The following is an 18,614-nucleotide window of genomic DNA, read 5'->3' as shown; positions in this document are numbered from 1 at the left end:
AGGGAGGGAGGGAGGGAGGGAGGAAGGAAGGAAGGGAGGGAGGAAGGAAGGAAGGAAGGAAGGGAGGATGGAAGGGAGGGAGGGAGAGAGGAAGGAAGGAAGGAAGGAAGGAAGGGAGGAAGGAAGGAAGGAAGGGAGGATGGGAGGGAGGGAGGAAGGAAGGAAGGAAGGAAGGAAGGAAGGAAGGAAGGAAGGAAGGATGGGAGGAAGGGAGGGATGAAGGAAGGAAAGGAGGGAGGGAGGGAGGGAGGAAGGAAGGAAGGGAGGAAGGGAGGAAGGAAGGAAGGAAGGGAGGATGGAAGGGAGGGAGGGAGGGAGGGAGGAAGGAAGGAAGGGAGGAAGGAAGGAAGGAAGGGAGGATGGGAGGGAGGGAGGGAGGAAGAAAGGAAGGAAGGAAGGAAGGAAGGAAGGAAGGAAGGAAGGAAGGAAGGAAGGATGGGAGGAAGGGAGGGATGAAGGAAGGAAAGAAGGAAGGAAAGGAGGGAGGGAGGGAGGGAGGAAGGAAGGAAGGGAGGAAGGGAGGAAGGGAGAGAGGGAGGGAGCAGTTTCAACCCTGGGCTGCTCTAATTGTGGTCTGAAGGCCAGCAGCATCGGCCTCACCCAGGAACTGGTTGGAAATGCAGTCTGGGGCCCCACTCCAGCCCTGATGAACAGAATGTGCATCTTAACAAGATCCTCCAGCCCTACTTAGAAGAAGCACAGTTTAGCACATTTGTAATGACTCAACTCATTGATTTTGACCTTCTTTGACCCAAAGTCTTGATAGCCAACATTCACTGAGCACTTTGTACATGGCAGGAGTGTGGGAAATATTTTACAGGCGTGATCTGATTTAAACTGCGAAATGATCTCAGGAGGCAGGAATTCTTACCACCCATTTTACAGATAAGACAACTGAGGATGAAGCAGTTCCTTTGCTCAGCAGGTAAGTACTAAAGCTACACTTCGAACTTAGGGCCTCTGTGACTCCAGCCCTCTCACTTAACCACTTCTCCCCACAAGGGGAGTTTCTGAGCACGGGAGGTGCTGATGGCTGGACAAGGTCAGAGAAGCCAGACTGCTGTCTGGTCCCCTGAACTAAGATCAAGGTCAGCAGACTCTCGGGCAGCAGGAGGCTAGAAGGCTGCCTGACTGCCATGGTTCGGTGGCTCCTGGGCACCGCTCTGCTCCCTGCCACTGTCCTCCCTTCCAAGCCATTGTGGAGCAGGCAACACTGGCCTCCGCAAACCTGCACCGCAGCGGGGAAAGAGCAGGGGAGACAAAGGAGAGAGGGGAAAATGCATAATTATGACAAGGACACTGATCCCTGACTGCAATCCCAGATGAGCGCCCCCTCCAAAGCAGGCCCTGAGTGTGTTTTATCACCAATCCTGCCCGCAGCCCCAGAGCCCTGCAAAACACCCATTATTAGGTTCTCATTTTATGGATGAGACGATGCGCCAGAGAGATGTTGCAACTTGCTGAAGGTCACAGAGCAAAGAAGGAGCTAGTCTGGGATTCAAATCCAGGTCTGTCTGACTTCCCAACTGGGTTCTTCCCACTTGTAAGGAATTTGTCTGAATTTCACGCCTACTATGTGGCACCTTGGACTATGCATTACTCATGGAATCCTTGCAGCCACAGCTGTATGGGGTAGATAGTATTCCTGGCATTTCAGTTATTACCACGCCTGAGGCATGGAGAGGTCACGTGACCTGTCTGGGTCACACAGCTGATTAACAGCTATAGAGCTGGGATTTGATACCAGGTCTCTCTAGCCCTAAAGTTCAAGATCCTTCCTCTTTACCGCCAACTCCATGAGGTGCTGGTGTTTTCCCCCAAAGGAGGTAAGGGTCTCCACCCAGATAGACTGACAAGATAGGGCTTTAATTGTGGGACTATAATATGAAAGGTGGACGTTGGCCAGGTGCGGTGGCTCACACCTATAATGCTAGCACTTTAGGAGGCTGACGCAGGCAGATTGCTTGAGCTCAGGAGTTCAAGACCAGCCTGGGCAACATGGAAAAACCCTTTCTATACAAAAAATTAGCCTGGCCTGGTAGCGTCCACCTGTGGTCACAGCAACTCAGGAGGCTGACGGCTGAGGCAGGAGAATCACTCGAACCCAGGAGGCAGAGACTGCAGTGAGCCGAGATTACACCACTGCACTCCAGCCTGGGTGACAGAGCAAGACTCCATTTCTTTTTTTTTTTTTTTTTAAGATGGAGTCTCGCTCTGTTACCCAGGCTGGAGTGCAGTATTATGATCTCGGCTCACTGCAACCTCCGACTCCCAGGTTCAAGCGATTCTCCTGCCTCAGCCTCCAGAGTAGCTGGGATTACAGACATATGCCACCATGCCTGGCTAATTTTTGTAGTTTTAGTAGAGAAAGGGTTTCACCATGTTGGTTGGACTGGTCTCCAACTCCTGACATCAGATGATCCGCCCGCCTCAGCCTCCCAAAGTGCTGGGATTACAAGCATAAGCCATCATGCCTGGCCTTGAGCAAGTTACTTACACTCTCTGGGCTTTCATGTACTTACCTGTAAAATGGGGCAAATAAGAATATCTTTGGCCGGGCACGGTGGCTCAAGCCTGTAATCCCAGCACTTTGGGAGGCCGAGACGGGCGGATCACGAGGTCAGGAGATCGAGACCATCCTGGCTAACACGGTGAAACCCCATCTCTACTAAAATATACAAAAAAAAAAAAAAACTAGCTGGGCGAGGTGGTGGGCGCCTGTAGTCCCAGCTACTCGGGAGGCTGAGGCAGGAGAATGGCAGGAACCCGGGAGGCGGAGCTTGCAGTGAGCTGAGATCCGGCCACTGCACTCCAGCCTGGGCGACAAAGCGAGACTCTGTCTCAAAAAAAAAAAAAAAAAAAAAAAGAATATCTTCCCCACAGAGTTGTTGTAAAAATTAAATGAGACATGCTTTCAAAGTACCAAAGGCAGGGTGGGACAAATAGCAAGTACTTAATTCATGGGGGTTCCTATCATCATTATTATCGTCATTATTTCTTTTCTTCACTCCCAGTAGGCACAGGCCATCCAGCAGGGTGTCTAAGACAGACTGAGCATTAGGGGGCTGCCTGTGAAATGTCACCCACCAATTCTGTTCTGCAATGTAGAAGTGAAAAAAGACGTCAATCAGCAGGAATTTAGAACCCAACTTCAACACCAGCTACAGAGCAACAAAAGTACAAATACAGAACGAGCATTGGCCCCACACTGGCTGTTCTTTTCCCTCTTTCAAACTCAGCTCCCCATCTGTAAAACGGGAGGAGTGTAAACTAACCTGCTTCCCGGCCTCATCTGCCTCACCACAGAGAAGCCCTCCTGGTGAAGCAGGGAGCTGACGGCATGGTGTCTCCACCTCCCAGACCACACAGCCTCTTGGATTGGAGCTTGGATGAGAAATTCGTTTGGAGTATACTCAGGGCCTAACCCCTAAATCCCTTCCTTTTCAAACTGAGGCCAGGCCCTGCAGCCAGCGACATTTTTCCCAATTTGCTCTGGCTGTCTCCTAGCTAATGAGGCATGGCATGAAAATGCATGAGTGCATGGCACGTCCCCCAGACTGGCTCCCTGTGCTGTGGCGGACTGAGAGTGATGACTGCATGATGGAGCTGATGGAGACACTCATGTAGTCACTGATCCAAAGGTCAGACCTATGAGCTGATTTTTCAAAATGCCATGTCCCGTGTCGAGAAAAGTTTCTGACACATTCCATGGAAGCACCATGCATACTCACCTCATACCGCATTCTAGAAGGTCACTCAGATCACACCAACAGGCCCGGGAAGCTCGAGCTTCAGGTGAAGGCCTGAGGGTGCTGAGTCAGGAGTAGCTTATAGCTACTTGGTTATTAATGTCCCCAGTCTCAGCCTTAGTTTCCCCTGGCTGAAAAAGGGAGAAGTGCAAACTAAATCTCTTTTTAAAAATACACTTTTGGCCAGGCACGGTGGCTCATGCCTGTAATCCCAGCACTCTGGGAAGCAGAAACGAGGGGTTTACCTGAGGTCAGCAGTTTGAGACCAGCCTGGCCAACATGCTGAAACCCCGTCTCTAATAAAGATATAAAAATTAGCCAGTCATAGTGGTGGGCACCTGTAATCCCAACTACTTGGGAGGCTGAGGCAGGAGAATCACTCGAACCTGGGAGGCAGAGGCTACAGTGAGCCAAGACCATGCCATTGTACTCCAGCCTGGGTGACAGGGCTAGACTCCATCTCAAAAAGAATAAATTAAGTAAAAAAATAAAATTTTTATTTTGGAATAATTTTTACAGTTAAAGAAAAGTTGCAAAGATGATACAGGGAGTGCCTATATCTATATGTACCTCATTCAGTTTCTTCTAAGGCTACCATTTTACATTACCACGGTGCATTTATCTAACTAAGAAACCAACATTTATGCATTATTATTGGACTCCAGACTTCATTCTGACTTCACTCATCTGTCCATTAATATTCTTCTCTCTGTCGCAGGACACCATATTGCACTTAGCACTAAATTATTTATGCGCTCCGCTCCCAGTTCTAAAAACAAAGAGCAGTAAGCCTTCACGTTAACGGTATGTGCAATTAGCAAATGAACGCTGCGCTGTGCAACTTTGGGCAAACCACCTACCCTCTCTGAGCCTCAGTGTCTCTAACTGTCTTTAGCTACAAAAGGGGGATGATAACAGTACTGCATCAAGGGGTGCTGTGAGGTTATCACTTGCTAATAATTTATGTGAGGCACTTAGCAGGGCTCTTAGTGCATCATGATCACTCCCTTGGCAACTCTCCACTGGTAGAAATAATACACAGAAATCAGGTGTGACCCAGCATGCTGTACTCTCCCGAGTAAAACATCTCCCAGCGAAATGGCTGCTCCAAAAAGAAGACATCATGTTGATGGTGTAGCACATCAGACCCAGTGTGGAAAGCACATGGCAGAAAAGGGCAAAGATCTAAAGTCTTGCATGCCGGGGTTGGAGTTTCACCCCACCCCCACCCCCACTCATTAGCGGTGTGATCCTGGGCAAATTCTTCAGCCTCTGGATCTCAGCACCAACATCTGGCCAATTAGGACAAAGCATCCCCTTCACAGGGTGGCCGAGAGGGTAGAGTAAGATGCCTACTGCAAAACGTCTAGCAGGATTGCGAGGTAATGCTTCCAGGACCACTAAGTTGTTGACTGCAATCAAATCATCAGAGAATCAACTGAAATCTGACGTGGGCAGTTGCCAGGGGTTAGGAATGAAATCCTGCTCCTCTTTTTTGGAGGTGGTGGGGATCCTCCTTTTCCCAGTCAAAGCCATGCTGAAAAGCCAACTCCATAATGTTCATTGCTGCAATGCCCGATATGGTTTGGATATTTGTCCCCGTCCAAATCTCATGTTGAATTGTAATCTCCAGTGTTGGAGGTGGGGCCTGGTGGGAGCCGCTTGGATCATGGAGGTGGATCCTTCATGAATGGCTTTGGGTCATCCCCTTGGTGATAACTGAGATCTTGCTCTGAGTTCACACAAGATCTGGTAGAGATCTGTTCATCTGAAAGTATGTGGCACTTGGCTGGGCAGAATCGCTCATGCCTGTAATCCTAGCACTTTGGGAGGCCGAGACAGGCAGATCACTTGAGGTCGGGAGTTTGAGACCAGCCTGGTCAACATGGTAAAACCCTGTATCTACTAAAAATACAAAAATTAGCTGGGCGTGGTGGCAGGTGCCTGTAATCCCAGCTACTCTGGAGACTGAGGCAAAAAAATCACTTGAACTAGAGAGGCAGAGGTTGCAGTGAGCTGAGATCATGCCACTGCACTCCAGCCTGGGCAAGAGAGTGAGACTCCGTCTCGAAAAGTTAAAAATTAAAAAAAGATGAGCAAATAAGAACCAGGCAGACTGCTTATTCACAGTCATACAGCAAAAAAAAACTTTGGAACTAGGAAGAGATCCTGGTCACAAGACTTCTACTTCTGTGCCCTCGGCTCTCTGACTTAGAGGTCCATTAGACTCTGAGCTGCTAGGGGATAGCCATCTATCCACCTACTAGTCCACCCATCCATCCATCCATCCACCCACCCACCCATGCACCCATCTACCCACCCACCAATCCATCCATATTGGCATGCATATGTGTGTATATATACATTAAAAATAGAAATGAGGTTTTGCTGTTGCCCAGGCTGGTCTCCAAATGGCCTCAGGTGATCTTCCTGCCTTGGCCTCCAAAAGTGCTAGTGCTGAGATTACAGGTGTGAGGCACCACACCTGGCCCACGTTGGCTTTGACAAATTTCTTGTGGAAGGCACTTTGCTGGTGCTGAGGAGCCAAGGGAGAACAAGACTGTCACAGTCCCTGACTTCTTGGAGCTTCCCATTCAGTGAGCCAGAACTGAGCCTCAGTCATCTATTTCCCAAGGGTCTACCACAATGTCTGGCACATGGTAGGTGCCCAGTAAATGTTTGTTGAATGAATAATGGATTGCTCATCTTCCATAATGCCTACACATTTATAATTGACATGCTGGGTCATTTGAAGACGTTTGTGGAGCTAAAAATTCAGTATTTGTGTTTGTCTTGAACCACTTTCTCTCATCATTATTCTTACCAGGAGATGTTGTGTGGTGGTGTGTAGACAGAGCAACAACATTGGGCATGGAGTCCAAAAACCAAAGTTCATATCCCAGCTCTGAGCTGCTTACTCCTGAGTAGCTACTGAAAGACATTTGAGCCTGAGTTTTTTTCAACTTCAGGGAAATATTTGACTCGCCTGTTTCACTCATGTGCTGTGACTCCCTGAGGAGAAGAGAAGAAACTTCCAGAAAATGTGACATGAATAAAAGGCTATTGAGATGTTACTTGGATGACTTCCTCAAATGACAAGTGTGTTGAGGACACAAGGGAAAATAAAAGCAGCCAGCTTTTCAGCACACTCATTCTGACCTTATATAATCTAACTGGTTGCAATTGCCCCAGATTTGTTCCAACCTTAGAAGAGATTAAATGTATGGATTTGTGGTATCACATGTCATCCCAGCCAATCCTGACCCATATTTCTGTCCATCTGGTGCATGCAACAACAGTACAAAGGGGTGTTATAACCTTAATTGCTTGCAAGGAGTTTTGAAATCCTTAGATTAAAACCTCGGTGAAGTCCAAAGTATTAGCATCCTGAATGCCCAAGAAGTCACGCTGAGCCTCATCTGGGTTCACTGGAGCAGGAAACAAGGTCTGTTGTGAGGCCTGCTCAGGAACTTTGGGGCTTAAGGTCCTATTCAGGGGATGGCCAGAGACCAACCCCCAACTTCCGAGTTCCTAAGCTACCCAGGCGTTTTTGGCCATTTCCCACGTTGCTTTGAGATGATTTTTACATTTCTTAAGTTCCTGGGTCACAAGGCCTGAGCTGCTCTAACTTCAGTGTCATATGTCTGCTTTCCTGGGTGATCTCAGCCTGAGTCCTAAAAAAGGGCAATTGTGTCATCGCTAACTTCTGTCCGCCTCTTCGTGTGAGTCCAGAGTTGATGAGCTGGTCCTTATTCTAACTTATACAGGTTAGAATTAAAATTCCATCCCATGGTGGTTACGCTTAGAGCAGGCACCAGGCAAAAATTAAAAGAGGCAAGCAGAGGTTCCTGAGGCCCTCCCGGTGTTTTGCTTTCTAGATCTAGTGGTTATGGCTATGTGTTGTTTGTGAAAATTCACTGAGCTACACACTTATATGTGCATTTTTCTGCTGTTACACTTTACAATGTGAAGTATTTTTAAAAATCAATCTGGGTGCAAATTTACTTCATTTAGACTAGATTCTGAAGTGAAGCTATAAATAGTTAAGCTATAAACTCAATTTAAAAAAACCTTTTCCTTTCTCTACTTTTGTGATTCAAATTAATGTCACCTTAGTATTTTCCTTGCTTCCATTTCCATTTTCACACTTATGAAAAGAAAAAAGTAAAAGAAAGAAAATGCCTTGCTTGGCCGGACGCAGTGGCTCGCGCCTGTAATCCCAGCACTTTAGGAGGCCGAGGTAGGTGGATCACGAGGTCGGGAGTTCAAGACCAGCCTGGCCAATATGGTGAAACCCCGTCTCTACTAAAAATACAAAAATTAGCTGGGTGTGCTGGTGTGCGCCTGTAGTCCCAGCTACTCAGGAGGCTGAGGCAGGAGAATCACTTGAACCTGGGAGACAGAGATTGCAGTGAGCCGAGATTGCGCCACTGCACTCCAACCTGGACGATAGAGCGAGACTCCATCTCAAAAAATAAAAAAAAGAAAAAAAAAAGAAAATGGCTTGCTTAGCCATTTTAATTAAGTCTAATGAAGGGGGATTGGTTCACAATCGGAAGTCCCATGATGCCTTCAGAGATCTGTGTGAACCTCTGCAATAACAACATTTTGTTTTATACATGTGACACTGTTCTCAGGAGCGGCCATAGCTTTAACAAATTCTCAAGGGTCCGTGGCCCAAAAAAAAGACAAGCTGATTTGTACAACTCAAGGTTAATTTATGAATGCTCATCTGCAAACGTTTCTTGATTCTGATTCTGCTATGAAAGAGTATGAAAAATAAAGAATGTTTCCTGAGTCTAAATTCAACCCAAAGTACGCAACAACTTGGTGTCACCCCGTGGGCTTCATCCATCAGAATAAATCTGCCCACCGAAACGAAAAAAGCAAATCGGTTCAAGTCTGCCCAAGGTCATCCACGATCCTCATCATCTCTACTTTTCCACCTTCCCCTTGCTATCCACCCCCAACTAGACTATAAGCCCCGGGGCCAGAGACCTTTGCAACCTCTGCATGAAACTGCAAAAGGCAAAGCAGATTGAACTCGAAAGAAATTCACCACACCTATTTACGAAACCAGGTTTATTAAAATTTCTCTACGAGTCAGAAACAGCCATCTCACTGTTGACATATATACACGTATGTACAGGAAGAACCTAGTGTTTCTAGAGTTCCCGGCAGAAGCCCCTGCCAGCCCAGAGTCCTTAGTCGGATAATGTATCACAGATACAACAGTCGAGCAACCACGAGAGCGTTAGTGCGACAGAGGCCTCTGTCCTCCCTCTTCTCAAAGTCCCATGATTCTGTCAAGGTAATATTGCCAATAATCATTCACATTTCACGTGGTTTTAGACACGCAGGTTATTCAGACAGACACAGACAACGAAACAAGCCTCAAAGCCAGAACACAACACAACAAAACAAAACCGAACGTAGGTATAAAAGGTAAAATATATGTACAAAGTACACAGTACGTGAGGTATACACGGCATTCTCACAATGCATGTTAGTAGTTTGCCTAGGCGTAGCCCTTAAAGATGACTGCCTGTTTTTGTGCCATTTATCAAAATACAGTATATTTTGTTTACCCGTTTAACCACCTGATTTCAGCACTGTCCAAGACAGTTACTGATATTTCATCTGAACTTGTTTTTTAATGAAAGTTGCAATTTCTCCATTAAGCTCTATTTTTTGTAGGGGAGTAAGTTTCCATCCCTGGACATACCTAACAGAGGCTGGATTCCCACCTACAAAAGAAGCTGAAGAGAGGATTTCTGCCTTGGGAGGTGGTGGAAAGAGGAAAGAGATTGGACCGGATGATTTTTAAAGTTCCTTCCAACTTTGAAGATTTGGGGTTTGCTGTTTCACTCCAGAAGCCGATTATACAGACGTATTCATAAACCACACATTTGAAATATTAACAACCCATCATGCAAAACCGCAGATGCACACACAATGCCAGAGGCGGACCGTATCTGGGAGGGGTTGAAGTATAATTCTAGAAGTTAGTCTGAGAATCACAAGACTATCCAAAATTCACTCTCTTCAAAGCACAAAGATGTTTAATGTCTGCTCTTGGGAGAGGTGGGTGGGAGCCTCCTTATCCTTCTTCTTCTAGACAGAATGCTCCACCCTGAGATGGTCTTGGGGGAAAAGTAAAGGGTAGGTACTAACGTATTTGGAAGGAACTTAAAAAGCTAATAGTTTCCAAGCACTCAAATTATTTTTTTAAAATCTGGAGTCTCTCTGTCTGAGTTCAGAGTTCTGAAATCGTTGGGAGATGGGATCTTTTGTGATACTGTTCCACGTTCGGCTGGTAAGTGCTTTTATAGCTAAAGAGGGAAAGTGTCAAGGTCAGGGAGAAGGCATTAGTGCAGATGAGGTCTTGGCAGGAAACAGAGGAGAGTCTGGGTTCATGGTTCCGTCAGGCTCCTGAGCAACTTAAAAGTCTGCTCCAAAAACGGAGCAGAGTCATTGGTAAATGTGAGTGTGAAGAAAAGGTGAGTGTTAAGCCAAAAAAGGAACTTTCCCATCAGAGAAGCTGTGGTAACGTGTCTAGCTACCAAAGGTGAGTTCAAAGATGGCAGATTTATTGGCCCAATTTGTCACCCTGTTAAAAATACGGTTATTGCCCAAAATATGTCATTGTGCGATTTGCTTTTTCTCCCATTCAAATGCTCAAGTTTATTACACACTTGACCACCGGGTGTAAGATGTCCATACTCTTTGCCCTCCACAAAAGATGCGGCACTCCCAAATCCAGCAGAGATAGTTGGTGAGGGTTCCTTAAGGGAAACAACTTTGCAGGGCAGCCAATCACAGCCTATGCTGCTCAAATCAATAAAGTCACTCATCCCAACAGAGAAGAGGAGGCGCCATGCCGAGTTCAGCAGCTTTCATCCTGATGCAGTCATTGTCTGGTTGGTACCACGCCAAAGGGCCTGTCCATCTTTAGAAATGGAAATGCCAGGTGTAAGAATTATGAGGTTTCTGAGGTTTTGGGGATTAGCAGAAGAAGGAACTAATGTCACTGTCCTCCTGGTACTCTGGAACGATCTGATCTGAAGTTCCTATTTCTGAGTCGATGTACCCAGGTTCCAAGACAGACTCAAACCAGGGGTGCAGCAGGATCTCGGGGGCAGTGAGTCTCTCGGAGGGCTCCCGTCTCAAGAGGCTGCGAATGAGGCACCTGGCTTTGGGGGAAATGTGTTCAGGAATGCAGAACTGTCCACGTCGAATTTTGGAGAAAAGGGCACTGGGGTCTGAGTCATGGAAGGGGTATCGTCCAACCAGAAGCGTGTAAAGCATCACCCCTAGGCTCCAAACGTCCGCAGCCTTTCCGGAGTACGTCCCGGTGGTGTTGAGGATCTCAGGGCTCACATAGGCTGGGCAGCCATGTTTGTCTGACAACGCATCATCTTCTCCCTTGATTATGTGTGTGTCTTCTAGACTTTCTAGTCTGAGCTGGGTTCTGCAAGAGAGAGGAACCAAGCCATTATTTCCACACCAGCTGCTATGAAAAACAAAGCCTTCCCAATAACAGCGCCCACAGGCACTAACAGCAAAGGCTCCAGGAATGCTATTTACCCCTTCGTCCAGTAAGCAGTGCCCTGCAACTACCGAGGACTCGTAATTTCACAAACCTACACAAACTGCAATAAATGTTTGCAAAGTATCGACAGAGCGCCTGGGGTGGAGGGTATGATGCAAAGCCCCAAATAGTATTCATAATGCTAGAGCTTATAAGAGAGATCCTAATAGGAGTTACGCAATGTACTAAGTTCCCATTGCAGAACTGGGAGCCTGTCTCAGGGAAATGCTGCATTCTCTACAAAAGCTATCAGGGAAGAGCAGCATATCCTACGTCTTCAGGGAGGACCTGCGCATCCTACAAGCCCGTCTTCTCTCTTATGACTGCCAGGGCTACCTGGACCCACATTGCATTACACAACATGGAGCCCAAAGTCACTGCTATTACACACAGGTCATCAGCGCTGGTGTCCGCACTGATACATGCACAGGGAGCAAACTTTGTCCACCTGGGCCCAGGCTGCGACAATTAGGGTGGGAAAGTTGCAAGGAATGTTAATTACATGTATTGGGGTGTTTAATTGCAAAGAACACTTTGCATGGACAGAGAGGTTATACGAGCAAACAAAAGTGGCTGATGGATTTCAGGGATGCAGGGCCTCTGAAATTCTTACATAGGGACACACACTCCCCAGTGGGATGGCACATCAACATGTGAGCATATTCACTCTACAGGGGGGGTCTCTGTTCAGGTAGCAACTAAAGTCTAAAAAACCTTCAGTCAAAGGCTCTCTTATGAAGCTGCAGGTGCCTCCTTATTCAAAACCAGCCACCCAAGTCTGGATCCCCCAAAGCCTAAAGCCATGTGGTAAGGAAGCTCCAATATCCGGTGACACCCTGTCTCTGCCTGCTTCTCTGAAATAGCCCTGTTTCAGTAAGTCACTTATGAAGTTAAACGCAAACATTTGGTACTGGCTGATGGGTCAATTCCTTTTCCTCTCAAAGGTCTGGTATTTTTTTTTTTCCTGCCTTCCTGTTCCCTGGAGTGTAGTATACATGTGCTAACTTCAGTATGTCCTCAGCGTGACCTCCCTGTCGTTATGTAAAATACCCATTGGTTCTGTAAACGGAAAATATGACTCAACCCACACTGTCTGCCCCTGATTGGCTGCTACAGCACTAAAACCCTGCACCTGTGCTGGTTACACGAATAGCGTCAGCCTGACATTGCTTAACCCCCGGGTTGCCAAACCCCATGCCCATGACATTCGCCTGTGCAATGCAGGTTTCAAAAGCTAGTAAGGAGGTGTGTAAGGCATGTTTCAGAAAATGCATCACCATATCAAAGGAGCATGTTCCAGGAATTAGAAACTTCTTCATTGCAAACAGTTTGCTTTTCTTTGCTAATCAGTGTGTTCCAATAATTATTGCAAGGTCAGATACAAAGTCATGCTTTATGACAGCTCAACCCTGTACAATTTCATATGTTCTGGAGTCAAAGGTAAAAATGCACAGGTGAGATAAGCCCACTTCTTACAACAAACTCACTCACTCTCACCTCTGCAATGTTACAGCCTTACTGCTCGTAATCTTTCCACAAAGGATGTGGCTGGCTCTTAAACTCAAGTGTGGTCTATCTCATGCGGCTTCCTGAATTCTCTAGCTAAAACCTCAGCTTTGAATCTTAATGCCTCATTACTCTCTTATCAAGCTCATCTTGTTCTTTATGAGGTAAGCTATGATCTATATTTAGCAATCCATCCTAGCCAACTTCCATTCTATTCAACGTGGCTATTTTCTGAAGACGGATCCAAACGAGATGTCTAAAAAGTCACCAGAGAATGTGACGTTACAGAGAAACCAGCCTGGGATGGGACAGGAATGCTGTGTGAAAGAAGAGGGTGGAATTCTGCATATATGACAGTCTCACTAGCTCTGTGAAACCTTCCAGGTACAAAACGACACTTGGCATAAGCAAAGGTTTGAACACTTCCTTCAGAAGGCAATATTGTAAAGGGCAGTTTAATATTTGTACCCCAGATGACTGACCTTTCTGACAACAATGGACCTGATCCTGGGATAGGAGAGGAAGGGCACCCTGTCAACACGTGCCATCCCATAGAAGCGTCACAGTGTCCCCAGACCCCGTCCAAGAGAATGTAAAATAAACCAACCTTAGCTGTGACTCCTCAGGAACAGAAGCTCTAAATACTAAATCTGGGACATATGAGCCCTTGACTTTGTTTTGCACCAACACACAGCACCTAACTACACGACCTGCACCTTCACTTTGGTTCCAAAAGGCCACAGGAGAAGCCATGGCGGCCGCTCACCTCTCCTCCGTGGAGAAGACGAACTTCCTAAGCTTCAGGTCCCCCAGCACGACGGCTGACTGGTGGCAGTGTGCGACGGCAGAGACAATCTGCTTGAAGAGCCGGGCGGCTTCCTCTTCCCGCAGCCTCTTCCGGCTTCGCACATAGGAGTGCATGTCCCCAAAGTCCTTCTCAAAGAAGACGTAGGCCTTGGTTTCCCCAAGGATCACTTCCACAATGCCGGTAATGTTGCTGTGCGATGGCAGCTGGATGTAAGGCCTGATTTTGTCCTGGTAGTGTTTAATGGGAAACACCTGCAGAGAGAAGGGGGCCCATTTAGGGGGCTAGAAAAGCAAAGGCAGCCTCCCAAACCCCTGAGGGAGCTGAGCAGAAGTTCTCAACGTTTGGGCTTAGAATGTAAGTTCCATTCACCTACTCCGTTTCCTCTGCCACCTTACCTCGGCCCCAGCTGCCCCCGACACCTTTAAAACCAGTAACACCTGGAGCTCTAGACTTGCAAATACCCAAAGGGTTACCCGCTTTCACACAGATCATTTGAAAGAACTGTCTCCTTTACATGTTCCCATCTTCCATCAGCTCCTGAGAGTTAAGCAAACCCCCCAACATCTGTGGCCCTTTCCTGTTTGCAGGCCACACTAGTGAGTGGTTGATAGAAGGAAGCCCCTGGCCTGTCCAGGAGCTGAAAAGCAGTCCCTGGACATGCATGTGTCTCCTGCAGACCCAAAGTGCTCAGCACAGAAAGGGCACAGAATGTGGTGACTCTGCAGCCTCCAAGGGGAAGCAGGGGCCAGAGAACATGCAGAGCTGTCAATAATCAGAAGGAACAGATGACTTGGAGGGGGAGGCTGGGACAATGCAGCTTTAAGCAACCTGCCTACAGTCCGACTCAAGTGTAAGTAAGCCGCCTTGAGTTACAATTCTCACAGGAGGGGTAGGGGATCCTGCGAATCGGTTTTTCATTTGTTTGTTTACCCCCCACACCCGACCCCACCCCTAAAAATGAGTAGCATCTCCTCTCTTCTAGGAAGCTGGCTGATCTCTTTAGAGGCCTTTTGTTTAGTCCAGTTACTCATATCCTAGACTCAACTGGAAACGGTGACACACGGGCTGTCACCATCTGGATTCAGCTATTATCTGCTCAGAGGAACTGGAAGGGGTTGCACAATGGCCAGACTCACCCCACCTCTAAGAGGCCTGGCTGCTCTGGCAATCCCCTGCTGCCCCCTCCTCCCACCCACCCCATCCCACCACACACATATGCTTGTCCCAGAACAGCTCTGAGCCCCAGCCACGGAGAAGAAAAGGGTTTTATCTCCCCCTATTAAACTGGGCTTGATCATGCGTTTGAAATTTCATTCGGGTTGGGCAGTAGGTGGCAGCAGCGAGCCCCGGGACGGGGTCGGGGTGTTGGGAGTGTCAGGTGAGTTGCGGAAAACGCAGAAGCGACTTAACTGGGGGCTGATCCTATCTTTCGGGTGAAAAGGAGCAGCCCGAGGGTGCTCTGGGGTGCCTCAAGCAGGGGTGTCATGCTCGCATAAAGTAGACTGTGGGAATGTTCTGCGTCTACCCGCGCAGGAGGAGGACCCGGCGGATCCTGTTTCTAGGAGCTGTGTCTCCTCCTCCTGGATGGGATCCCTACGTTCAAAGGAAAATCGCTGGCTGGAAAATAAAGTGAATCGAAGCGAGGGTTCCTGCCCGGTGTGGGCTTTTCAACATTTCTACTCCGAGCAGATTCCTCCGCCTCGGGTGGAAGACTCTGGGACTGCTCCCTTGGGAGGACGTGTTCTAGTCCCAGCGCGAATTCAATTCGGAATCCCCAAGGCAGGAGCCGGACACAGTCTTCCAGCGCTCTTACCACCTACAACTGAGCCCGGGTGCCGTGCAAACCCGGCAAGAGAGATGCCAGCTGCTTCAATCTCCTAGGAGGCACCCACTGCAGGGCGTCCTTCCAGGACATGGGGTGGGGGGGGGCGGGGGGTGGAGAGCGAGGAGAATGAGAGAAGGGGAATGGCATGGCCCTGGAATCCATTTCAATTCCACAACTTATATGGAACGCCACGCGCTACACTGGGCGCTAAGGAAAGGAACAGAAAGAGAAGGCCACTGAACACTACACTTCCTCTAGGCGCCCCCATTATACCACTCCATGGGAAACCCCTCAATCCACAAAAAGGTGAACCTGGTCAGATGGCGTCTTATCTGACCCCATCTACTGATCTGCCCTGTGCCCAGCCCAAGCGTTGGCCGCACCCCAAGCACCTTTGCCTACTACCCCGTCCTGCGCCCCCGACCCCAGCCGGGTCCTGGCCCGGGAGCGCCTACCTTGCAGCGCAGCTCGCGGCCAGTGTGGATGCACAGCGCCCGGGACACATGCTCGCGCTCGGCTAGGGGCAGCAGCAGGTAGTCGGCGATGCGGCTGGGCCCCGGCGCGCTCCCGGAGCCGCCGCCGGTCCCCGGAGCGGCAGGTGGGGGCTGCGGGCTGCAGGGCGAGCCGGGGGGGCTGAGGTAGTCCGGGGGGCTGGAGCACTCGGAGAGGCGCGGGCACTTGGCCGCCACGGCCGCCGCGTCGTCGGCGTCCAGCAGGCGTTTGGCCGGGACGCCTCGGGCGGCTGGGAACAGCAGGGCCGGGCCGCGGGGTTGCGAGGCGCCGCTCATGGCAGAGCGAACGGGACCGACCCGCATCCCGTCCTGGGCCGGGGCGGCCCCGGCTTTTTAAGTCCCGGGATCCGCGCGGGAAGACGCTGCGGGCTTGGCGCCGGCTCCGCGACTTCTTCCAGCCGGCGGGATGGAGTTTGCAGACTGCTCTTGGCTCGGCCCCCACTAGGGGCAAAGCAGGAGCCGCTCCCCGGCGCTCGCGTTGCACGCGGGGACCACGCTGGCTGTGCGTCCGGGGAGCGGAGGCCGGCTTGGGTCCCCGGATCCCCGCAGGCAAGGGCTCCCGGAGCCTCGCTGGGGGCGGCCGCCACTATTGTTGCCTAGGCTGCCGACAGTCCGGGAGGCAGAGGCGGCGGCGGCAGCGGCCAGCGATCCCGGCTTCCCGAGCCGCGAGGACAGGATTCAGTAGGCTCGGCGGAGCCACGAAGCAAATGCACTTCCCAAAGCGATGAGTCTCGAGCTAAAGCCGGGGGAACTTTTTCGCGGCGCTCGGGATCCTGCGCGCTCCTGGGCTCCGGGCGTGTAGGAGAGCGAGCGAGACGCGCTCAGAGAGAGTGACTGTGAGTGAGTGTGAGCGCCGCACCGATCCCGGCCAGTGCACTCCTCCTTCTCCTTTTCCTCCACCTCCTCCGCCTCCCGGTGACTCACGCTGTATACACACACACTCACAGGCCGGGCTGTGTAAACAGTTGGGAAGCCGGGTTGTGCAATGAGGTGGCTGCGACGACTCCGGCCTCGCCGCCCGGCGAGCAGTCTCAGGAGCGGAGGGAGGAGACTTGGGGGAGGGGAGGGAGAACAGGAGGTGGGGGGAATGGGGGTGGCCCGAGGGCTGGGGATGCTCGGGGCAGCGCGCTGTCGGGCACAGGTGGTGCGTCCCGGGCCGGCCTGGGCGCGCGCACACGCCCCCCGGGCTGGGCTGGGCAGGAGGTGGCGCGCGCCCTCCGGCAGGCCCCCAGCTCGGCCGAGAAGCCGAAGGAGGGGGCGGAGGAAAAGTTCCCGTGACGTAAGGGTCCGGGGAAGTGGGCGGGAGGGGCGGGGCCGCGGGGAGCGAAGCGACCGCTGATTGGTGCGCGCGCCTCATTCACAGCAAGCACAATGGGCTGCGGGCGTGAGGCGGGAGCGCGCACCACGGTTCTGTGCACCCGCCGCCCGCTGCAGCCCCGCGGCGACGCCTTTCGCCCCGGGGATACCCCCACCGCCCAGCGCCTGGGGAGCTCCAGTTGGAGCCGTGGGCGCCGCCGAGCCCCGGCTGCAGCCGGAGGAAGGAGGGGGATGGGGAGGTGATGAATTCCAGAATCAGTCATTCACCCCCACGCGGTAGTTCCGGGGAAGACCTGTGCGTGGTAGTGGATGTGGCTTTTTTTTTCTCTCTCTTTTCCTGCCCCCTCCCAGCTCTAATCCCCAGCGTCTGTTCGCTTCCACAAATAGAACCTTCTGTTGGATGAAAGAAAAGCAAACACTGGGCCTTCTGCGCTGCCTCCACCTCCACGCCCCCCCAACCCCCCCGCGCCTGCCGCCCGCCCGGATTGCACGGAAATAGCTTCTCCAGGCTCCCGGGCCGCCCCTTCGCAGTGACTCGCAGAAAGAGCTTCCTGAGCCAGGGCCGGTGGGAAACAAAGGATGTGGGGAGCGGGCGGAAGGGGCCCACGTGGCTGCCGCCAGATTCCTGCTCCCTCCCCAGCCTCCACACGCCCCGCAGGGTCTAGGGCCTGAGTGCCAACCCGGGTAGGTGGGTAGGCCGGTGGAAGTCATTCTGGCCACTGCCAGAGATACCTCCTGCACCCGGGCAGCCCGCGTGATTTGGGTGAGCGTGAAAGTTGTGCGTGAAACAACTTGGAATCTGTCATTTTTCTTTCTTGAATGAACCAGTTCAGGTTGGAGTCCCTGGGCACCCAACAATATAACTATTATCAGAGAGCCCGTCCTTGCACTTCTACTAAATAATTTTCTAAAACCAGGTCGAGCCCCAAGAATAAATCATTTTCCTTATTAATTCTCCATTCACTCAACAAATACTAATTAAGCATCTACCAAGAGCTAAACACTGGGAATTAGAAGATGAAAATTAAAATAATAATAATAGCTAACATGAATCGAGGCCTACAATGTGTCAGACACTGTTCTTAGCACTTTACATGTATTACTTCAGTTTTCCAACCACACTGTGGGGTTATTTTTTGCCCCGTTTCACAGGGAAGAAACTGAAGCCTTAGAAGGATGAAGCTGCCAGGCACAATAGCTCACGCCTGTAATCGCAGCATTTTGGGAGGCTGAGGTGGGCGGATCACCTGAGGTCAGGAGTTCAAGACCAATCTGGCCAACATGGTGAAAAGGCGTTTCTGCTACA

The 18,614-nt window shown here is 50.3% G+C and overlaps 1 protein-coding gene across 3 annotated transcripts; it reads right to left on the bottom strand.

Moving 5' to 3' along the window:
* Window positions 1-8,816: 8,816 nt before the first annotated feature.
* TRIB1 (tribbles pseudokinase 1) lies at window positions 8,817-16,857 on the bottom strand. Of its 3 annotated transcripts, none has more exons than XR_012416639.1 (3): window positions 15,935-16,857; window positions 13,454-13,905; window positions 8,817-11,220 (listed from the first exon to the last, which is right to left on the bottom strand). XR_012416639.1 is itself a non-coding variant. In XM_015455168.4 (3 exons), the coding sequence occupies exons 2-3, from the start codon at window positions 13,765-13,767 to the stop codon at window positions 10,755-10,757; spliced, it is 621 nt and encodes a 206-aa protein (XP_015310654.1). In that variant the 5' UTR covers window positions 13,768-13,905; window positions 14,050-16,857; the 3' UTR covers window positions 8,817-10,754. The 3 variants fall into 3 exon arrangements, 2 of the variants coding, with proteins under 2 accessions (XP_015310654.1, XP_005564114.2); XM_015455168.4 differs by having other exon boundaries at window positions 13,613-13,905; window positions 14,050-16,857; XM_005564057.4 differs by having other exon boundaries at window positions 13,613-13,905.
* Between the last annotated feature and the right edge of the window lie 1,757 nt (window positions 16,858-18,614).

Source organism: Macaca fascicularis, chromosome 8 (assembly GCF_037993035.2).
Source record: "Macaca fascicularis isolate 582-1 chromosome 8, T2T-MFA8v1.1".
Lineage (NCBI taxonomy): Eukaryota > Metazoa > Chordata > Mammalia > Primates > Cercopithecidae > Macaca > Macaca fascicularis.
Note: the sequence above shows the minus strand (reverse complement) of the source record. Positions and strands in the feature narration are given on the sequence as shown.

Coding starts and splice junctions, on each gene's coding strand:
- TRIB1 (XM_005564057.4), bottom strand. CDS start 16,294: ATGCGGGTCGGTCCCGTTCGCTCTGCCATGAGCGGCGCCTCGCAACCC. Junction 13,906..15,934: donor GCCGCGAGCTGCGCTGCAAG/GTAGGCGCTCCC, acceptor TTCTCTCTGCAG/GTGTTTCCCATTAAACACTA. Junction 11,221..13,612: donor GTCTTCTCCACGGAGGAGAG/GTGAGCGGCCGC, acceptor TCTCTCTTGCAG/AACCCAGCTCAGACTAGAAA.